The 24103-nt window shown below is 37.7% G+C and overlaps 1 protein-coding gene across 1 annotated transcript in view; it reads right to left on the bottom strand.

Annotated features, from left to right (window-relative positions):
* Positions 1-649: 649 nt before the first annotated feature.
* Positions 650-24103, bottom strand: part of RMDN2 (regulator of microtubule dynamics 2) — a gene marked incomplete at its 5' end in the record, with an annotated part of 47124 nt that continues 23670 nt past the window's right edge. Inside the window, 6 exon segments of the mRNA XM_084202929.1 lie at positions 650-1329; positions 11118-11198; positions 11284-11337; positions 13142-13240; positions 21677-21754; positions 23429-23504. Coding sequence (XP_084059055.1) covers positions 1276-1329; positions 11118-11198; positions 11284-11337; positions 13142-13240; positions 21677-21754; positions 23429-23504 — 442 coding nt within the window. The 3' untranslated portion in view covers positions 650-1275.

The following is a 24103-nucleotide window of genomic DNA, read 5'->3' as shown; positions in this document are numbered from 1 at the left end:
GAGATTATGTATTAAAAAAAAAAAAAAAGAATTTTTGAAATGAGAAAGACATATAGAAACTATTTTTCCCACAGGATGAACATTCAAAAAAAAAAAAAAAGCATGTTTCAATATGTGAAGATCTCCCTGTCTTTGCTATAAAGTGGTCCACATTATCTTACACATCAAATTGGTCAAGGGAACATATAGTTGTCCCTACTCAATTCTATGTTCTTTAACAGAAATGCCTACTTCTTCAAGGTACACTCCCTGCATCTAGATTAAGATCCTGAATTAAAAGCCAATAACAACTGGCCTCTCTTCTTCTACAGACTCTGGTGTATTCTGGATCAGTCCAGTGGTGAATGGAAATTCTTTCCCTATCTGCTAGATTTTTTTGAAAACACTGCTGTCCAACACACTCAGAAGTAGTTGGTCTTTAGTAGTCTATTTTCAGGTACAGGTTATGTTATATAGATGGTATAAAAGGTTAGTTATGGACACATGCTGGACTAGGTTCTTCAAAGACACTCTGATGAAACCCCATTAGGCAACTCTTCAAAGACAGAGAGCCAGACTTCAAAAACTTGATGGAGGTCCTGATACAAATCCATTAAATATCACAGCTGTAATAGATTATTCTAAACCACTTTATTTAATTGGTCTTAGCTTTAATATTGTACTTGATGTTACAAATAAATTATAATATTTAATTTATAAAATTTTCACATTTCTTTGTAAAACCAACAATAGGTTTAAAGTAAAAAGAGCTTTGTTGCGGCAACAGCTTTGTTTAACTTCAACAAGACTAATTTTTTTTTTTAAGAGTAGAGAAATGTGTAAATATAAATAGTCATGATTTTCTTCTGTACACATCTGTGTAAATTAGTTGATATAAATATAATTTACTATAGAAACATTTTTTTTTTTGTTTATGCTACACACAGTTCTATGCTGGCATCATGTACTAGTTGATTCATCTTTCAAAGAGTGAGATTTATTCCTTTTGCATTCAAACCCCCAGGATGTCCATTGCCAGCAGTGGACTTCATGTTCAGACAATCAGACTCACAGTGTCAGAAATCTAAAATTAAACTTCAGTACAAGATTATAAATAATCAAAAATGAATGTATTATTTTAATACCATAATTGCCAGACACTTAAAGGCCATGATCCAAGCCAACCAAAATCAATGACTGTTTTTCCATTGACTTAGCTGAAATTTACCCGCAGTTTCCAGTCTCATTTTAGTTTTACAATTTTATTACAGCACGAAGAGTTAAAAGTACGTCGTATCAGAGCTTCAGCGTAAGAAGTAAATCCTCTAAGTCTTTCTGGGCCTCTTTATCCTGAAAGAAACAGACAACCATGCATCAATTCAGAGAGGATAAATCCCTTCATTTGCCTAATACGTGCCTATCCACATTTCTTTACTAACAACAGACATAACACACAACTGCAACAGCCACAAAATGTAAAGACTGCATAGTAAGTTAATTTATCAGTGAATACAAAAATAAAGTTTGAAGTGAAAACAAGAGCCAGATGGCGGCCCTCCCTTTACAGCTCTATTAAAGCACTTAAAATGTTAGCCCACAAATAGCCTTCTCAGCAGACCAGTAAGCCCTTCAGCCTGGGATATAATTTTTATTGGTGTACTTTGCATAAAGTATTGCCTTGCCTTATACCTGATGTAATCTTGCATCCTGACCGCATGCAGTTTCTCTAAAGATGTTCTGTGATGTTTGCTAATGATTTATTATGCAACTAAGAAGAACACATTGGGAAATGTAATTAATGACATGGGTTAGATTGTGGGTTCAGAGCACACAGCCATACCTACCTGTAACAGCCACCATGGGCTGGCTGTACCCTCAGTATCTTCCAGACTGGGCTCTGCCTGTGCTACTGGGCTCATGGCAGAGCACGGCCAATGTGGGAGCAAGAGGCAGGTGACCTGCTGTTCTCAGAGCCAACACTACACTGTATTCCTAGGGCAGCAGGAAAAGGCTCCTTTTAGGCCAATGTTTTAAGTGCACAGTTTGCATGGGGCCAGGCCTAAGACTGTCTCACAGGTACCCAGTGACATATGTTTTGGCTATTCCATGTATAATCTGCTTGGAAAGGGGCACAGGCATATAAGCATGTAACCACAGTACAAAAGCTCCATTATTCCACTTATTTTGAAGTGTCCCCTGGATATAATCTGCTTCCTTTAGCTGCGGCTCTGAAACTTCCAGCTTGCAAAATGCACCTTGGTTTAAAATCACATTTCTAAAATGTCACCACCTCATGCTTCAAGGCTCATAAGGGTCCAAACACCCAGCACATGCACCCATGGATATTTAACAGTGCAAGTGAAAAGTGCCTGCACATCACAGATTTTGTGTATTTCTAATGACAGGATGCAGTAATGATAATGCCACAGGATATTCTGAAAATACTGTAGACAGTCAATGAAGTAATCACTAGATTTCAGGATCGCTTCATTACTCAATCAACCAAAGGGCTGGAACAAAATACAGAACATTTTAGAATATATTTTATGGGTGAAGAAATTCCTGCTTCTCTTTATTTTGGTTAGTTGTCTATAATGTCATGGAGGAACAGAGAAGAATATTGAGATGATAGAAAACATATGCCAGACATGTCAAACTACATCATATTATTGGTCTGGATTAAGGCATTAATACATTAGCTGGACACTTCTCTCGGAGTTACTGCCTTACTCCTACTGGCAACAATAGGCTAAACTATCAGCCTAATAATTTATCAGAGGCCTTTAAAGGCACACACTGCAAAGCCAGTGAGCTCTTGCCAAAATACTCTAACAGAAGGAAATGTCATACAGCATTGAGCACCCCTTAAACTCCACGTCACTACAGGCTGTCTGGAGCACCATGCCGCTGCTTTCAACAAAAACTGAAAACCTCAAAATTTTCCCTTAATTCAGGGAAAATAGACTCTTTCCTGTACTGACTGTGGTCAACTTGTGAAAATGATTCTAAACTCCATTAAATAAAAAAAAATAAAAAGCCAGATATTGTCCCATGCTAGTAAGAAATGAAAAAGCTTGAGTAATTGTATCTGGTTGTACTCTTACGATATCTTTCTAAGTTGAAAATTATAATGGTGCAGGTTTTCTCATATCTGAATAGTGTTCAGCATTTCATGAGTTGATGGGATTCTCTACTCATTTTGCAGGATACAGCATTTACAACTTTGGATAATTGTTTCTTTAGAAGTAAAGGATTTTATTGGGCAGTGAGCATTACATGTTTGCAAAAGTCCAGAAAACACTGGGCAATCTTCCCTGAATCTTCCTCTGGGCTTAGGAAAAAGAATGGAACAAAACCCAAGATTGTTCTAAGAACTGTCTGGAGAAGAAACTGCAAACGTGCAAAACATTCTACCTCTGGTTTGCCAGTTTTAATCAGGCAAACATCAGTTAAAGCAGGAATTATTGTTGCAAACTGCTTAACGGGTTGCATTAATTGAGCCAGCAGCTTCCAGTCAATAAGAACTCATACGGCAAAAGTATTGAAAAAAACCCAGTAATGGCATTAAAAACAGAGCTGAAAATCGTCAGTGAAGGGAATATTATGTCACCTTTGGAGAGAGTCCTTCCAGACCAAGAGGTGTGTCATACTAAAAGGAGAGAGAAGCCACAACTCTGTTCACTGTACTAATTTCTGGTTTTAGGGTGAAAACTTCATTATTTCCCAAAGCTAGGCTGCTAATGGAAAGAAAAAGCCATAAATCCCGTCCTGGGCCAACTCTCTTCCTTGTTGATTTCTGGGTCTGTGGCTTTCTGAAAATGAACAATAAGGTCAGCTTTTTTTTTTTTTTCCCCAGACAGCAGGGTTTCTCTTTAGAGTGTGGCAAGCAGAAGAAGAGTTGCAAGTTGTAGGAGGAATGCAATATACTTGCATCAGTCCCATTTGTTCACCCTGAGGCTTAGTTCAGCACTGACTGAATACACAGCCATTTTCAATCTTGTCTTTCTACTGTCAAGGCTTACATTTATTAAACACTCCTTATATCATTTTCAGAGTTGAATATGAGTTCAAAATGTTCTGCAAACTGCTACACAAAACATATTCAAATTACAGGGTCAGGGACTGTATTTTGCCTTATTCCTATTTTGTTGCTTACTTTTATGTTTCATCATTCACAGGGAATATGCACAGGAAAAAAAGACCTGGGAGGCCAGGGACTGAACAAGGGGAGAAAGGGAGCTGAAAACAAGAGCAAGAAGGAAGAGAGACCTGATGGGAAAAAGGGAATGTTGGCTTAACTGGAAGTAGTCCACATTTTGACAGTTCATTTTTGCTGAAAAAAAATTCACTGATACATATACATGGAGAATTACACATATAAATGTGCACGTAAAAATTAAATGGTAATTAAAGCCAAAACAGAAAGATAATGATTTTACCTTCCATCTCTGCTAATTATTTCCTTATGTGCTAATACACTCAACCCAGGCCCTGCACATGTGTGCACTTGTTGACAAAGTCCCAACTGTCAACAGAGAACGATACCGCCCCATGACCACAGCCAAAATGGCTACACCAGCCAACGAAAACATAATTGTGTGCAACCACTGCCAAATCCCAAGCTGACATGCATCCTGTAGGGTTTCACTGAAGTCAGCAGGGCAGCATGGTATATTAAATGAGCTGGGCTGCAAGGGTGGTCCAAAGCTGTACTCTGATATGCAGTAACAGCAATGAGGTGCTGAGAGACACTCCTGATTTTGGGTACAGCTGTATCATTCCCTCACAGCTCCAGCAGAAATCCTGGACTAGCAGAAGAGACTCCCAAGCATGCACAAGGGTTGTTAGAGAGGAATAGCTCTTGTGGACAGTATAAATCCTGCAAAGCTAAATGCTATCCTATCCCTTCCTGGTTTCCTGACAGACTCTCACAGATGGTGTGACTTTAGTGTGCACTAACAATTGTATAGTACCATGAATTTTCTCCTTTGATATTGCAACACACCAATGCAATCATCCATGTGATTCTTCTTCTGCGTGACTGCTGTATGCCACAAGCTGGTGTAGTCGATGTTCTTTCAAATTATCACTATCTTCTCTGGGGATTAACCAAAACTTTTCAAGGCTTTTAGGATCAAGGCAAGCACAGCTTTAAAATATGCAGCTGTCAATAATTACAGATTTTTGGATATTACTTCAAGTAGAGGGAAAAATACCCTTTCTCACCCAGAAGAATATGAAAATGAGCTCATTCAAGGACTATTGTTGAGAAATTACAAACCAGCAGAATACAATTCAGAATAGTTACTAGTCATGTAAAATTTTAATTGGCTAGTTCTTTCCTGACTTGAAAGACTACATTTCAACTATGACCTGTTTTTCTTTTATTACTGTATACAATGTGGAGCTTTTGGTGTTCAAGACATTCTCCTCTTTCTGTCTGCCTCTCCCATGATGGGACCTACAGCTTTTCTTTCTGCACAGTCATTGCTGAAACAGTCTGAACACAATCACACCCAGTTACAGCCCTCTCAGAAAGGTGCCTGTCAAGGCTTTCCTTCACCCTGTATATTGCCTCCAAGACAATATATTTCAAAATCCCAGGAGTCTGACTTGGCCCAGCTACTTGAAAAAAATTCAAAATGGGTTTTTGCCAATCTATTTTGTAATCCTGGAGTGTACCACCACCTCTGTGAATATATCTTTCATTCTGCCCCTGCATCATCAGAATGCCAGTAGAGACACACTACATGGAGAAGACAGAGACACACTCTATACTTTGGGGAACTGGCTGCTGACCAGTCTTGCTGGACTAAAAACTATGCTGAAACTGTGTTAGCTTCCATAGATGTTGAAACAAATACTGTGTGATTGTCAGTTCCATCATAAATATAATAAGCTTGGTATTTATCAGGATAAACTTCATCCTTATATATGAAACTGTGACACCGCAAAAATAGCTTCATCCCTTTTCAGAATAATTTTCAGAGGGAGAGAAAAAATAAGTACACAATGCAAACAAACCTTTTTTCAAGGTCTTCAAAAACATGCAGATAGAAAATTGATCTGATCACTAAGATAGAGAAAATGAGACTATTCTTTGAAGTGTAAAATAATGTAAAATATTAGCAGTCTCAAATTATTTTAGCAACCCTTTAACAAATGTCTCACATTCCCCTAGAATTTTAGTTTGAAATTTGATTTCTTTATAATGAGTTTTAAAAAAGTGTATTCCCTGAGCTTGAAGCAGTCACCTTCATTGTATACAAACCCACTAATTAAGGAATAGGTTTTTTAAGCACACTCAAAAAATATTTTAGCTTTGAGTTGGTGGTAGCTATTAGGAAATTCTTGTTCAACTCTACAAACAGTACTAGCAGGAAAACAATAGCCTAGAATTCAAAATTAACACAAATCAGAACACTTCCATTATTTTTCAATTGAAACATCATTGATTTTTGCTGGCCATTTGAAGGACAAATATGCAAAAAATCTAAAGCAACAAATAAAGCAACAAATATTCTCTGAAAAGCATGACACTTTGTATTGAGCTGAAGATATGAAAATATTCTGGTTGATGAGAAAACAAAAACACTTTATAAGGTTAGTCCAAATTACTCAGTTTCAATTGGTAGTTTTTTTCAAAAACAAGTCATAATTTGTAACCTTCACTTTAAAAGCCAGAGTAAATTACTTTTTTCTCCTCAAAATTAGAAGGACAGATTACAACAGCAGCTTCAAAGAATATCTGTTGGAAATATCACAACAAGGTCTGCTCATATGACCAATCCATGGCTGCTGGAGTGGGTATTTCTTGGAAAAACTTGAAAATCCAGATAGACAAATGGTCTGTTGGAACAGAACAGCTGATGGGTGCTGAAATTTATACTCCGACCTCTCTTCCATCCCTCTGCAAATCCCACTTTTTTCCTTATGGACAACATTAAAAATGAAATTAACAGCCAGGGAAATCAATTATAGTGTTGTACAAAAAAGTGTAAGAAAACTGTATGAGTTCTCCTCTGCAGCTGCATTCTTGTGTAAAAATTCAGCCATTGTTGCTGCCTATTATTACATTTATCACCTCCTCCACACGAGTTTCAGATGTCACTGAGGCTGAAGGCAGAGTCTTTAACAAGTCTCTGCTTCCTGCCATTCTACACCTGTAAGAAGTGAATGTCATAATAATGAATTTTTGTAAGATCTAAATGTCTCTTTGTTAATTTCAACTCTGAATTGCTATAATTTCTAATTACAGGGAAGGACAGAGTGCACAAAATCACCAATAATTTTGTAAAACACTTTCTTATCTTTAGGGAAGTTTTTATCTACATTTTAAGTAAGATTCAGCAACTCAGTTCAAATAATTTCCTTTACATTTTTCCAGTTTTCCTGTCTTCACCTCTTCCAAGACTATACTTTTTGTAATGCAACTGCTGCTTTTGAGATTCACTTTTTTGGAAAATGTAGTAGAGACTACAACCTTGAAATTTTAATCTCTTTCTCTGCTAGGTTGTTAGCTCCTTTGTGATGAGCTTACTGGTCCTACAAGCAAACAAGCACAGAATTCATTGTCATGCTCATGCTTGTCTCCAGACACAAGAAAAAACAGTTCTGTGACTATTATACTTTATTATTCTACATTGAACCTTGAAATTCTACAAGTTCTAACCTTGAAAACTTCCAACAATCTTTAATATAAACAAGAAATTAGGGTCTTATTCCCCTTACAAGCAAAGGACCATGTGTTTAAACAGACACACACACACACACACCCCCTACCTGTTCTGTCTTTCTGTATGCAAGACAGACACTCATGATTTCAAAATTAAATTACATTTTTGTCTTCAAATTAAAAAAGGTAATTTTGTTCCACCACAATAGTCCACCACATCTGGTTTCAAGAGCCCTTCACACAGTCACACTCAGCAAGGCTCTGAGCACAGTACAAAGTAATGAGTCTCAGTAAGGGTAATGCAACATCCTCTAGATGAACAGAGCAGCTGTTAAGCACTTAACAATAACTCACAGCAGCCCTGAACATTGGGATCTTTTTTACTAAAGGGCAAATGTTTCCCAGGACCCTGAGGTTATCCACCTGGGTAGCAACCAGAGAAAAACTGGACAATTTAATGTCCCATGCACCTCCAGCAGTGAAGTACCACTCTACACTATTTATGGCCAAGGAGGGACTGTATGATTCATTGGAGGTTTTTTGTTTAGAAAGGAGAGAGAAACGTCTTTAAAATTACACTGTAATATGTTTTTCCAGATGTAATTTGAACCAAATCTCACATATTTCCTTTTAAAATAAAAAGAATGCATAGACTGATAAATTAAAAATGCGCCAAATTATTTTTAAAAACTGTCCTGTTTTTAAAAATCCGCCTGTAACTCTTAATTTACAGGACTCACTCAATCAGAACTTGTTTCTTTTTTTTAAATTTCTGTGTATCCTTTTTAAGATTCAGAATAGGTTTGAAACATGCCATTTGATTTTTTTTTCCTTTAACAAGAATTAGCTATGTTTGGAAGCCCCTTTACCCCTTGAATTAAAACAAACTCTGTAAATGGTAGAACAGAGGCACAGAAGGGATATTTGGATGTGACATGAAGTTCAAGACAAAAATAATATCACTTAACTTGAAATTTTACGTGAAATGAATCCTGGAAGAAGTGTCAAAGAAGTGTCCTGAGTTACAGCAGCTGAGAATTTGACCTGAGGATTAAAATGAGCTATGGGCTACTTTACTGATGCCAAGCACCTCTGGTTCCCAGAAATCACTGGAAACTGTGGATGCTCAGAAGCAACAAAAAGTAAACCATTGTCTATGATAATTTTTCTGCAAGATGATTTTTATCATGAAATACTATACATTTCCTCAACGTGGCACCTTTCCAGCAGCTTTGTCTCTCAGCCTGCTCCTGATTTTATGCCTTTATACAAATACATGTTTCTCACTAAAAGCCAACATTTAAAAACAATAAAGGAGTTCCTCTGCTTGAAGAAAGAGAAAATTCATATGAGAAACGATGATTACACTTGGGAATGATGAGTTTCACATGACTGTGACAAAACACCACACTGCTGACAACCTTGAGATCCTGAGCTGTGGCAAATGGAAAGAAATCCTCACACTGCTGCTGACCTGTGCTTTCTTTAAGACCACGAGCCCCATCTTCCACAGAGCTGCAGTCAATTCAGGGACTAACAGAGTGCGTATTAGCATCTGTTTATTACTCTCTCCCCAATGCCTCTTCAGTCTTATTACAGTCTCTTCCTCTCTTAAACTAATCTCACTAAATGTTATTCCTACATACAGCTCCAAGCCCTGAACCACTTCACTTCCAACACATTTTCCCAAAAATCAGTAACAGTCTTTCTGTAACACAATAACCAAAACAACATGTAATATTTGAATTCAGATGGGATTTGAGGTAACAGTCAGCAACAGCAGAGTTCATGTTCCAGATCTCCATTTCACAGAAATTTCTTTCAGCATGCGCTTGGTTTTTTTACCCTGTGCTGAGTGCTTGGTTGTTTTTTTTTAAATTGAATTACATACTACTGCCCTAATGCCATATTCTTCTGGACTCTTTTTTCCTAAAACTAACTCAAAACACATCACAAGTAAACAAGACAAAGGAGATTAATCTGTGATATCTATAGAATTTGTCAAAATAGGAGAGGTCAAATCATCTTGTCCTCTTCAGATGGACAAAAGATTTTTGGGGCCCATTTGATGCTCACTCTTCTGATTACACAAATCAGTGTAATTCTTGTTCTCATCACCACCCTGCTTGTCAGAATACATACACCTATCTTTCAGACTCCTTTTGAATTCCTGCTCTCACCTCAGGGCTCCTTCTCCTTCTCAGGTCTGCTGATACTTCACAAATGTGATGGGATATTAAACAGATAACTTATAGCAGCCTTTCCTATATTCTGTAATAGGCAAGCTGAAGGTATATTTTAACAGTAAGTAAAGAATAAAGAGAATTAAATCATTGTTAATGTCATATCAGTATCAATACATATTTAAAGAAACACTGAACTTAAGCAATGATTACTTAATTTATGATTGGTACATACTATAACTGGGGCCAAAAATTAGGCCACCCAGGAGCAGCGGCTGGTGAGGCATGCAGGGGTCTTTCTTCCCAGCAGGAACACTTGACATAAACATGTTAGTGCTCCACACACAGCATTTATTGTCAATCAAGTTAAAGAGTTATTTAATGGTCTTTTTCCTTAACTTCAAAGAATTAAATGGGATGGGGCCAATTCCTCTCAGGAATCACCTCTCTTTCTCCATACCACATCTGCTGTGCTCAGAGGGGGTCCCTTAGGCTGAAAAAGCTCAGGTTTGAACTCGTCATATTCTAGGATGGTAAGATGTTTCCAGTCATAGGTCAGTTATGGAACTTGCTTCTACATGAGATCAGACAGAGTGAACCTTCTTGCCATGACTTGGTTTATATTTGAGAAATTAAACAACTTAAAATCTCTCAAATATTTGTAGAAATTCAGTGTCCACATACCAAAAGTGCTCTAATGGGCCTAAAATACCGTAATGGGCCTCAAGAGGAACCTAGTAACCTCTTAGAACAAACTCTAGGCCAAGAGATGTGACTTGAAGAACTGTGGTCCCTTAACTGCCCTGTGGTGGAAGACAAAGCCAATCTTGAATAACTCATCTGCCTCTGCTGTAGTTAACATACTGCCCTTGACAAGAATAACAAATCAGAGGCTTTCAGGAGCAGAGACAGAGACTGTAGGACAAAAATCCAGAATGCTTTTAATTGAGAAAAACATAGGTCTGGGGCAAAATTTCAGCACAGCTAGAGTGACACACTCAACTGCTTATGCTAAAGATGATTTAATGAAGTGGGTTGAATTACAAAGAGTACAATTCAATTTCTGATACAGCTGAGTCCCTGACAGTTCCCCAAACAAAGATTTTTTTAAAGCTGTTGATACAGACAACTGTAATGAGCCAACCTAGAGTGGAGGAAAAAGGAATGTTCTGTGTCCAGAGGAAAAACTGAAACATTATGTTGTTACCGGCAGTGCAATAATGGATGCCAAAGACAAGAGAGCAGTCACAAGGGAACAAGTTATCACTCTCAATACCCACCTCATTAGTAACTGAGAGAATTGACAGTGCAGAATCACAGCACTTCAGTGCATTGTTTTTCTGGCCAAGATCTTTATAGCACTGAAAAGAAAAAACATTTTGTTTCCAATCGGACCACTGTAAGAACAGAGTCTACAAATCATTATTTTTAAAAAAGCTTGGTTACCTTTGCCAAATACACATAATTGCATTTGGAATATCCTGGATGCATTTCTTCTGCCTAAATAATAAAAAACAGGAAAGAAAATAGACATAAAAACTTGCATGATGAGATTTATGCGGTATGCATAACATTTTTAGTAATGTACTACATTTCCTCAAACATCAGACCGAATCATCCCTACTCTGTGTAATGCAATCTGTTTAGTAGCACTTCAAAAAAAATCAAGAAAACAAACAAACAAACAAACCCAAACAAAAACCAAAAAACACCAACCAACCAACCAAACAAACAAAAACCCTCAAACCCTAAACCAGGCACATGAGATGCTGACAGTAAACACAGCAAATGTTCTGTACTGCTTGCTCTCCTCTCTCCCTAAGCACTCTGTAAAGATCTAGGGCCATTCTGTACAAGTTCTATTGGATTCATTCACTTACAGGGTAGGCTTAAAGATACCACATTCTATAGATTATTAACATTTATTTCCTCATTAAAGAAATAAGAAAGCAACCAACCATTCACACTTTGTGTAATGAGTAAAGAACTGTGTTTATCAACTTTACAATTACTTCCCTTCCACAGTCTTCTATCTTCCAGTTTTGGGTTCACCCTTTCTTTTCAAATTATCATCTTCTGAAAAGTTCAGGTTATTAAAAAAGTTTAATAATGTATCTTTTTTTTAACAAATCAAGGATGTAGAAGCTTGCAAGATGAGTAAAACTCTTACTTATTATCTACTAACAAATAAGCAGCTTTTAATCAAAGACCGGCTATTGGGAGGGAAAAATTACCTCAGTGAAATTTATAGTAGCTGTAATCTTTGGACCAAAACAATGCTGCTTTACCACAACTGTGTGGAATCAAACAACTGAAAAAGAAACCTAAACAGTTGTCTTTTAGACAGTAATTTGATTTTTGTTGCTGAAGATGACTTAAAACCACAGTCACTCTGCAGCCCACCACAAAATGCCCTGAAGCTAAAGCGAATGTTTCAAATTATTTCTACCACTTTTGGAATTTGACCTTCAAGATAAAATCTCTTAAACTGGGAACATGGTAATGTATTGTACTGTCCAAAATTCAGGAGATCATTCAGTCTTTAAATAGACTAAGAACACAGAAAACAAGCCCTTTTTATATTGAGGAAAAGATGCCTGTCCAATTTCTTTGAAAAACTTTGATAGTAATTGTAATGATGAAGTTTATGCTATGAATCTAGTAATGTGAAAAACTTGCATGCTTTTGAGCCCCAGAAACAGCAATTATTCATATGGAAAGCAATAAAAGACAGATTTATTTTATTCATGTGGTGTTTTCTTATAACTGTGTTCAAATAGAACACCCAGGAACATGGACCTATATGACAGAGTTTCTTCTCTACTTCACTACAAAAGCCATTTCATCTCCACAAATAAGAAAGGCTTCTACTGAAATTCAATGGAAAATGGTTTCAGATCAGAAAAAAGAGAAGCATCACGATGTCAAAGTTTTCCTTGCCTGTGTCAACTTTCTTGCAGAAACAGGCAAATCAGCAATCACTATCACTATGGTTCATCTGTTCCAGCAGCATATGTAACTAATCTATATCCATATCACATTCAATTCAATAATTATTAACCATGGCAATCAATTGGAGAATTTCCTGAAACTAAATAAAGAAAAGAAAGGTGCTAACCACTCATGTCCAAACTAATTTTACAACTGAAAAGAAAAAAAATATTTTAATAGAAAGCTCAATGGTGTTTAGAAGAGCCCTGAATTTATAGCTACTGAACACAGTCTGTTGAACAGACGTCTTGACGATACTCACACATAACAGCTGGCAAACAGCAACACAGGAAAACCTTTGGCTAGGACTTACCTTAAGGAAATTCTGCAACGCTTCTTCTACTGTTGAAGTTGGTGGAGTACCAAAGAGAGCAGCAGCTACTTTCTTTTCAAGCCAAGACAACTGAGCTACCTAGAATTAAAAAACAAACAAACAAACAAGCAAAAAATTAAAAAGTGAGATTTCTTAAGAGTTGCTTTTCAGTTTTGCAGTAAATACTGTCTTTCACATTGTACTACCTACACAACGTATTTTGGAAAAGAACCTGTAAAGGAATTCTTTATAGTGTCAGTTTAGCCAGCTCAAAGCAGTCTTTTGGATTTTAGAGTCATATGACCAAACACCAACATCCTCAATATAAGGTTACTTCCATGCTCAAAGCTTAATGTACATTTAAGGTTTCATAGCATCTTGTCTTTTTTAAAAACCCAAGGCTAGAAATAGTATTTGAAACCTGTTAAGGTTTTCATGAGATAGACAGCTTTGCAAGATAATCTTTGCACTTGACTACTTTCCTACATTATGAAAAGGTGTTGCTGCAGTAAAAACGTGGTTTTGAGGCTTGTATAACAAGTTGATTTATTACACAGAAGCTGGTGACAACCACTGTTAAGAAATAGGCTCAGTTTTTAGCTCTTCCAATCTGACAAATAACACTTGCCAATGACCTCTTCTCATTTCTGGAAGATCAGCTGCTATAAAAGGATTTTAGGGAACTGTCATATTGCCACACAATGCATATGACTTACACACACTGACACCTGACAGAAACTGCATTGGTTACTGCCATAAGGTATTTGGCTCCATCACCCAACCCTCGCATCTCTAGCAAAGGACAGAGTTGCTAAGAAACGTAGTGTGAAAGAAGAGCCTGTTTAAGTGGAGGAGTGAAGCCACCTTCCTTTGAACACTTCTACCACATCTGTAATGAAAAGCCAGGAGTTTTTTCTCCTTCACATCAGTATTTGAAGCACAGCACTGATGGCTCCTGTCAAAGAGCAGATGAGTCAAAAAATGGTAAAAACCAAGGTTCTGTATTTTCTGGCCTGATCTATGCAGAGGCAACACAGAAAAGAGGCACACACAGGGTGTGTGAAAGAGAGCCCCTCATCAAAGACGTGGAGATGAGATATGAATCACATAGGGACATCTCTTTTTGAGAAGGAGCTACAATTCAAATAACAGACTTCAGTTGAAGTCAAGTCTCTCCTACTGCTATAAATTTTAAAATGGTTTTGCTTTGTTTTAGATTTTTCCTGCTTCATTCCCTGGCTTCTCAATATTTGCAGGGCTGCTGCTGCCTGTACCAGTTCCACCTATATCTACCAATTATCCAGGAGATGTCAGTTAATAACTGTAAAATACAAGAATCCACTCTCTCAAAACTATCCACAGCTACCAACCAGAATGCTTCTCCTTTGAACAGACATCAAGTTCTACCTACTTCTTGTTGCAAACAAAAAATACCATTGCAAAGACCAGAAATACAGGTTAGCATGCAGCAGGAAAATGCACAGAATCGTGTTTTCTCATCTGGCCCCAATGTCTCCAGCTACATAAGAGCAGAATTGTGCAGAGACAGAAAGCATCCTGTTCCAGTCATGCTAGCTGCTCAGCAGGGTCCCAAGGCCTTATTTGTTACATGTTGTCAGTAAGTGTCTCACACCAAAGCACTCAATTATAACCCAGAGAGAAACAATATTACAAAAATAAAGCTTTTGTTTTCATTCTCTTTCACATACCTCGCCTTTGAAGCTTCTTCTGAGAACAGAAAATGTTTTTTACAGTAATCATGGAGTTCTTACTCATTGGAGCAGCAAGATGTTGTTGCCCTTGCAGTGCTTTCCCAATGTGTGACAAACTGCAACATGCTGCTTAAAACTTCTAATTGTAGGTATAGATATAATTTCCTTCCCCATTTCATTTCTCTCACTGTTGTATAGTTTCTGAGGCATATTCTGCAAGAGTTATTAAAAGAATTTTTGCCAAAATGCTATTTTTTTCACGTCAATTTACTGTTGCCTTGTTCTCTCTTCTCTTGGAAGAGGTAGGGCATTTCTGTATTTTGAAGTCCATCACATCAAGGAGGAGGAAGAGAGGGGGTAAAAATAAAGGGAATGTGCTACACTGTTCTCTGCAAAAGCACACAACACCCTGGAGATACACGCTGCAAAGATACAATTACCACACTCATGTCTGCTGTTATGCAATAATGAGGAAACAAAATTGCAGTTTTTCCATGTGTAGTTATAATTAACTATTGAAAACACAAGTTCTTCCTGGCAGTTACTTTATTTTCTTATGAGATTTAATCAGAACTGATTTACTGAGGTTTTAGTCTTTATTTTGTCTGGCTTGGGTGCTGCTTTGCATTACTCAAATTTCTAAAAAGCCCAAACATATATGCAGTTGGCCATTTTTATTTCACCATCCCCTTCAAGCTAAAACAATGTTTAAAAGTGAAGTGCAGGCAAGCACATGCACATTTCACACAAAACAATCCACACTGAAAGGAGGTTGTAGCGAGGTGGGTGTCAGTCTCCTCCCAGGTAGCAAGTGATGGGACCAGACAAAATAGTACCAAGGGGAGGTTTGGACTGGATCTTAGGAAAATTTCCTTTAGTGAAAAGGTGGTCAAGCATTGGAATAGGTTGCCCAAGGAAGTGATATAATCACCTCCCTGGGAAGTGTTCAAAGACATGTGGGTGTGGCACTTGGGGACATGGGTTGGTGGTGAACAGGACAGTGCTGGGTTAACAGTTGGACTTGATCTTTTCCAATCTTAATGATTCTATGATTCTATGGCAATAGTGAGGTTTTTTTAATGTTCATTCTATCCAGCATTATACTTTGTGACTGTTCCAGGGACAATCTGAGAATTCTATGATGTTTCAGCAGTGAGACTTACATGCCACTGGCTTGATGAATTTTTCAGAGCAAGTCTAGCCCTCCATATATGAAGTACCTAGTTCACACAAGTTGTCCAGGTTTCTTGCATGGTCAATACAGAGAAGCACTTCCATTAGGCAATTCTTCTTCACCTACAGTAGCCTGGGATGAACACTCCTATCTTTCTTTTCTTCAACTGCAAAAGGAGCACAGACCCTGGGGATAGCTAAAGGCAGCTGAGGTGAATCCCATCACAACACCTTAACTGTGCCTCACCCGAGTTTGTCTGCACCCCTTTATGACTGAAGTGGGACAAATGGAAGAGACCTGTTATATGCAATACACAAAACTGTGTCCCAGAGCAGTAACGATGAACAGGAACCCATACTCTTCCTCTAAACACACAGAAGCAAAGTCTTTAATTTGAAATAACTTCATTTGAGTAACTCTTACACCATGTTCAATGAAATGGTAACATCATTCCTACTATACCAAGTTATTAATCATTCCCTGTCTGTGAGAAAGCACAGGGAATGGACCCCCTGGTGTAACATGCCCTAGCATAGAGCAGAATTGACTGCTACAGTCAAGGTTACTCCAATAGTGCAAAATGTATCTGGAGGTCCATACAAAACCAAGTATAAAGAGAGGGTAACTGTCATCAGCTACAGCAGAACCATGATTTCACTTAGTGAGTGTTCCAAGAGTGGTAGAGTACAACAGGTAATAAGGCAAACAACTACTGCTGCAAGTAATAGCTGCAACAACAAAAATGAAATTAAGGAATGAAGATTGGGTTTGCCCTACAGATGATTTCCAAATGTTAAATGAGTTTTGGTTTTTTAGGTCTCCTAAACCCTGATGTCAGTCCTGCCAGAAGCCTGAAAATTCAAAGAAGCCCTGCAAGGAACACTGTGTTTCCACAGAATATCAGGTTTTAATGCACTGGGTCACTCAAGTAACATCACTCCCCAGCTGCCAAACATAAGGAGAGCTATTCCCACCCACTCAAGAGCAGCAAAGGCCTGAGGAACCATCAGCCAACTCCTCATCTCCCTCAGAGCTGAAGGGTAGTGGGTCATCCTGACAGCCTGGCCTTTGCCAAGGAGAGGAGGCCACTCTACAGTATCCCAAAGCAAATAGAGATGCTTGTCTCAACCAACCTCTCCTACAGATCTGTCAACAAACTTTCATCCATTTATCCTATACCAAAACCTCTATTATATCCAAAGATAGAAGAAAGAGTTAAACTGCAGCTGAATGTTAAGTTCATACTCGGCACACTTCCATCAGGCCTCCTGTATCTCTGAGGGCCAAGGCAAAAAATGTGGTTCTCCCCTAAAATCTGGGAAAATGAATTTCAAAAATATCCCTATCTCCTCCTTAGCCTAGGATCAGTAAAAATATAGTAACACTGGCTGGATTTTTGTCTTCTGTTTGTTTTTTATGAGAAGCAAACCCTCCCTACTGACAGCTCCTTTCAAATTCCAGGATGTTGGTACAAAGGAAACTAACCTGCTGGAACTAAAAAAGCATCCACAATTGACTTTCAGTCCTAAAATACATCCTTTTCCAATGCTTCTTTCCTAATAGCTCACTGAACACATATCACACAATTGTCTTCCATAAAAGCAAACCACAGCATTGATACAGCTTCAGTAAAATATTAATGACACCTAATTAAATATCCCCAGAGTTTCTTTTTCTTTTTCATTACAATGTACGAATGTAAAATTGTACTAAATAATTTTGCAATGTTTTGACTTCTGGAAGAGATTAAGTAACTGAACACCAATTTTGAAATATTGGCTTCCAACAAAAACATTCTCTTGCCAGCTGAGGAACCTGGACAATCTGCAGAGGCATTTAGGTATTTATCCAACTTGAAGTGGGCTTTTCACTTTCCAGTAAGGGAAGCCCACTTAGAGAGCACACAAAGGAACTGTATCAATTTATTCCCTGATGTAACCCAAACAGATACTGGGATACACCAGAAACAAATCCAAAACATGGCATATAACCTGCAGAAGGAAAATCCCAGGAGATGTAATTTTTAACGCACTACTAGCATTTTCCAGGGACTCTGATCCATATTCACAAGTACATGATAGCTGTTCTGTGCCTGTCCTGTAATGGCAAGTAGACATAAATCTTAACTAGAAAGTTTTATAAGCTATTTGAAACATTCAAATGCTTAACACCCCTCCCCCCGCAACCATACAATTATAAACAATTATCAGATAATTGTGCCCAAAACTTAAAGGAAATAATTCTTATATATAATGCACCATAGATCCATTAACTTCTTGTATACACAGCAGGTCTCATAGGCAAAATTTTGCCCACCATGACATCTATGAAATAACTGGTGAAAATCTTGCCTACCTGATCATGATACCAGAAGTAATGTTCTAACAGAGCTGAAAGGATTCAACGATCCTCCTCTTTTGTACAGCTCTACTTACTTTAAATGGTAAGAAAAATAAGAAACAGCAAAAACTGATTTTTAGACAAGGTGGTGCACAACTGTCACTGGCTCTGCATCACAGACAAACCCCAGCTGATGTGAGGCAGTGAAAGCCCAGCTCATCCTTTCTGCTGGAAGGTGCTATGACACCTTACATCAGCTTCATTTCTGGCCCAGTGAGAATAACTGCGGAGTAAGAAACTCGGCAGCGCTGTACCACTACTCCTTGCAAAGGACAGTACTGAGGAAGGTGGGAAATGGCAGTCAGGCCAGATTAAATTCCACTAATTAAACAGCTTTTACTAGCACAGGATGCAGTCTCTGCATATAGATTTAAGTCTTCAATAAATCTTCTGCATCTGCCTCCACTGGTTTGTGGGTGACAGGATTGACAGTTGGACTTGATGATCTTGAAGGTCTCTTCTAACATTGATGAGTCTATGATTATATACTTTTTACCTCAAAGTTTTTTCAATGGATTTTCATTTGTGAAAATGAACTGTAGCTCTGAGTTACACTTGAACATCCCCATTTACAGTATCTTATGCAATTCCTGTTTGTCATCCAAAAAAAAGTATGCTAGACAATAGTAATAAGATCCCCTAACATTAAATCGGGAGTGAATGGGAAATATCTGACTATACAGGGAAGACTTAGGTACATCAGATTTCACAAAACTGCTATCAAAGCCTATAAAATATCAAAAACTTGTTATCTTTTTTAACTACACTGCTTCAGTAAAAGAATATGTGACCAAAATTACACAAAAATACCCTGGGAAGCAATACCTACGAAAGAACAAACATTGTGGCCAATCCTAACTTGATCCAAAAGTCAGCTAGGCTAAATGTAAAAGCTAACCTTCTTGCCTGAATCATCCCTTTCTGCTTTAATTATCTCACACTGGACAACACCTTCCTAGCCTCAACAACAGTGAGACTGAAGATTAAAAACAGAGCATCTAGAGGAGCATTATCACTCCATCTACAGGTACCAGAACAGACGAGTGACAAAGGAATTTTTCAACACTCTATCATAATCTTTACCCTGACAAAGTATTTGGAATCAATGCCACAGCCAACAGTCTTCTTTTGGGATAATTACCACAGCATGAAACTTCACAGTCTGCAGAACAGAAGCAAGGAATTTGGCATACCTTCCACAAGCTCCTATGACTACGTATATCACATGCACCCAGGCCAAAACCTGGGTTAGTGGATCAGCACAGAAACAATTCACTCTGCTAAAAACTAGTGAGGCTATTACCAATCTCACTGTGCTAGGGTTAAAACTAGTAAGGCCTCAAAACTAATGTTTCCAAATGACCTCATTTTGCTACTGAAAGTGTGCAAAGACAGTAAGTTTTTAACTGTCTAGGCTGACAACCCCAGAAGTTGAACAAGATGTTATTCAGTCCCATATCTGCATTTGTTTAGAGTACAAAAATCTGTTCTGTGTGTTTCAGGTTATGATTTTGTCATGGCACTTACAGAAGGCAAGAATTAAAAAAAAACAACAACAAAAATCTGAATTCAATCCTTACATATTTCAGTGGCTACATCTGTTTAGGTAGATTGTTTCACTTAAATAAATACAGGTCAGGTCATAACCTAAAGCAAATGCTAATCTGTGGTTTCAATGTTTAGTAAAGAAGTCCTGCATAGATGTTGCAAGTGTGGGATATGAATTTGTAACAATACAGTACAACAAACCACATGTATTACCCAGTCAGGAAGTGGTGATTATCATGAAAATGAAACTAGTAAAAAAAAAAGTGCAATAAGAAAGAAGCAAGGTATACTGAGATTGTGTGTTTCCAAAAAGCAGCAGCTCACATGAGAAACAAGCCATGAGAAACATCTGGGAGTACTTGGCTTAAATGGAAGCTGCAGTTAGCTGTTGGGCACAGCACAGTATAAAGGTGCTTAAGGAATCATTGGTCAGAGAGACGCTTCTCAGAGGCAGGACAGCAGGCATACTATAGGACTGTCTTCAGCAACCTATTTTTACATAGCTAATGCTGATATTCAAGAGTACACTGTGACAAAAAGCAAACAGCCAAATACCTTGAAAAAGCTGGTGTCATTCCTTATTCAAATCAACAGAGAAAAAACATGGTTGCTGAAAGCTCTTTGGAAGTTAAACATATGAACCGAAAAACTGCTGAAAGATTACTTTGCATTAAGTCTTGTTGCAGATAAAGACAAAGTCTGCAATGCGTCACAGCAAATCCTTCTTTCCAGTTTGCCGGCACTTTGTAGTGACTTGCATTGGAAGTATCCGAAAGAAAAAAGCTTGGCTGGAATTCACTATGCATTAGCAGTCATTATTCTGAGAAGACTCACAGTGATCTTTTACAGCATAGACAATGCAAGAATGTTTTCTTCCAACAAAAGATTCCTCAAAGCACTAGAAATTAACCAGTACGGACAGCCAGTTGAGCCCTCAAAGATGTGGATTACCAAAAAGACAACTCTCTTACTAAAGCACAAGCACAATTTTTCTAAAAAATTTATCAACAGTTAATCTTGTAAATAAATTATCCTATTTTTTAATATATGAGTACTTATCACTACAGAATGTACTACAATCTAATATAATCTTTATAAAATATAAATAAAAATATATAACTAAAACAATCTTTAAAAGCAGCTGTGGTCTGTGGTACCGGTATGACACAAATTGCATTTCTTGCAAAATTCATTGGTGAATTACAGATTTTTATGCGTGAATATTTTTTGGACGTTCCCTTGGAATTTACCAAGCCAGTATGGTAGCCTTGCTGCCACAGACACATTCCCACGGCATGTCAGTGCCTTTAACTTATGGATGGGAAATAAAGTTACCGCAAGGCTATGTTACCAGCCAGGTCCACCCAGAAAATTTATGGTAGAACAAAGAAGTAAACTCGAGGTCATCCTTCCTCCCTTCCAAAAATCAGTTACTTTTCATCCATTCATTCATTCATTCAGATAAAAAACCTGAACACAACAATGAGGGACATACAAGCACAGCTTACCTAATTACATTGCAGGAATGGTCAGCTGTGAGCATCATGCATCTGGTATTGAACTCAGGAAGTGTAAATGTCTGTTTCATTTAGCTCAAAACCTCTACTTAAATAAACACCTACTTTGTCTTAAGTCCCACTATTTAATTACAATTTTTTATTATACTCAATTCATATGTTAGATAAATAAAACACAACTTACTGAATAGCACCATCTTCCATTTAGGTAATATAAAAAGGGATCTTGAGGCTTAAGTTCAATTGCCTTGTCTAGGTGCTCCTATTGAAAAGAAAATTAGTATCACTTTAGATGTTTCTTTGGCAAGTGTGCTTACATTCAAAGTAGTTTGCTGCAAGTCAGAAAAAAATTCAGAAATTCTCTCCTGCTGCAATTGTCTTCTAACAACCTAAAACTTCAACTAGCAAATCTCTTCCTCATGGAGGGAAACCACAAAATTATTTAGCAATGTTGCACACAATGCAAGAAGGCATGCTGCATTTAGAACATCACTAAATAGCTGTAAAGTTCAGTTAAATAATTCAAGAACTCTTGTCTTAAAAAGGAAACAACTTCAATTAAATTAATTTCATTTGCAGTTAATATTAGGAAACTATCACAGATCAAATCAGTGAGGAAGCAATGACTCTTGAACAGATCTTACATGCCAGCACCCATTACTGAAGCATAGTTCCTTCCACCCTGGAATGTGACAGCCCCAGTGAAATAGTACTTGACACAACCAACTGTTATTATATTGTGAAATTCAGAAAATAAAATGGTTCTGTTTATAGTGAAACTACAAAACCTCTAAAGTATCTAATGAGACCCTTCCAAAATCATTCTCATTTCAGGTCATGAGTGCCTTTATTTCTCTCTTTAATTTACCAAAGAAAGCTCTTATTGCTCAACCTGAGCTGGAAGGAAAAAAAAAAATTCCAGCCCTAACATTTGCCTCTAAAAATAAATTTCATTCAAACTTCTTTTTTTTCCCCCCACATATCTTTCTAATTAAGCCAGTCACAAAAGTATTTGACTTACACATATCTAAGAGACTACTATATTATCATATCCACTAACTATTCAGATAGGAGCTATGTTTTCATACTACTGTTTTCCCAAATCAACAGAATTCAGGATTTACTTGTGAGGAGCAAAACTTCCCTGAAACAGCTACTGCTCACACGGCAGCAACTCTTTTAAAACTCTTTTAAAAACTCCATCCTTGAACAGCTGCAGCACTTGTGTTATTTGTCATTTTCCCTTTGTTCCCAGCTTGTCCCAGTGCTCGGGGCTTAGCTCGCTTGGCACAGCTCAGATGTAATTAATGCTCTCTCATAGGAAAGCTCCGCCACACTCCAAGTCCTAACACGGACATGATGTGAGAGGAGCCCACCCCAGGCATTCCCCAGGGACTGGAACATGTCTGCTGCCTTTCACTGTCACCCAAAAAGGGGGCATGCCAGCTTGGAGGGCAAGGCATGGATGGAAAGTGTCTAAGCAATGCTGAGGACAAGGAGGGGGAGAGTAGCACATGTAACACAAACAGCTAACTCTAAAAAACACAATTACCTTTGCAAGGACAGAGTTAAAACAAACATTACTTAAGGGCAACATGAAGGATGACTGCAGAACTGTGTTAGTTCATCGCTGGCTATTTCATATGTTTTGGTTTTCTAAACAGAATCATTATTGCCTTTCCTCCCCCCTTTGACTACCAAGGAAATCAGAAATCTTAATGCTGTTTCCAGAATCCTACCTAAATTCTTATATTTTGCAAGCATATAATTTATTTTCATACATAATAATAACCTTTTCAATTTAACTTTAGCACCAAAATAGACCTGTGAGGCTGAATTACTGTGTTGGAAAAACCTGTCTTTGACCCTATATAAGGAAATAACTTAAAGGAATAGCTTAAAAAAAAAAACAACCCCAAATCCTACAAAAACATACCTTAAAGAGATAACCATTCCTGATTTTGTTTTGTACACTTTCAAACTGAGACATATAGCCACACATAATTGCAAACCTGAGAGGGGAAAAGAAAAACACACACACATACTTTTTGTGATTTAAATAAACCTTTGAATCAAATTACAAAATATTTCAATACCTAATGCACACATTTACACTTTTATTTTTCCATCTGAATGGGTGGATGGAAATTTGGCATGAGCTATACATATTCAGGAACAGACAAAAACACAAACCAAAACAAAACAATGGAAACAAGGAGAAGTTTAAATTACATTATTTGGGTTGTCAGTTAAGTGACAAAACAGATTTCTCCTCCAAAATTTCAGCCATTTAGTTCAGAGTGCAACATTTCCAGACTGGTTCTACCATTGACAGCAGTTTACCTTGACACACCGTGCTCTGCACTTCACTGGGAATGTGAGCAGCACCAGCTGCAGAAACTCACCCAGGAAGCCAAATGCTTGGGGTGTGCCCAGTAGGAAGCTGTACACACCTCAGAAATGTTCACAGTTGCCTTCTACCCTTCTCAAGTATCCCAGTGCATTCCTGCACTTCTGACATTCTTCTAGTGTCTTTAAAATTTGAAAACATACACACACATTCTGCTCTAACAGGATCACTACTGCTATTACTAGATATCTATTGCTAAGA

The sequence above is a fragment of the Fringilla coelebs genome (genome assembly GCF_963513975.1).
Source record: "Fringilla coelebs genome assembly, chromosome: 3".
Taxonomy (NCBI): domain Eukaryota; kingdom Metazoa; phylum Chordata; class Aves; order Passeriformes; family Fringillidae; genus Fringilla; species Fringilla coelebs.
The sequence above is the reverse complement of the archived record's forward strand: the minus strand, read 5'-3'. Positions and strand labels throughout refer to the sequence as shown.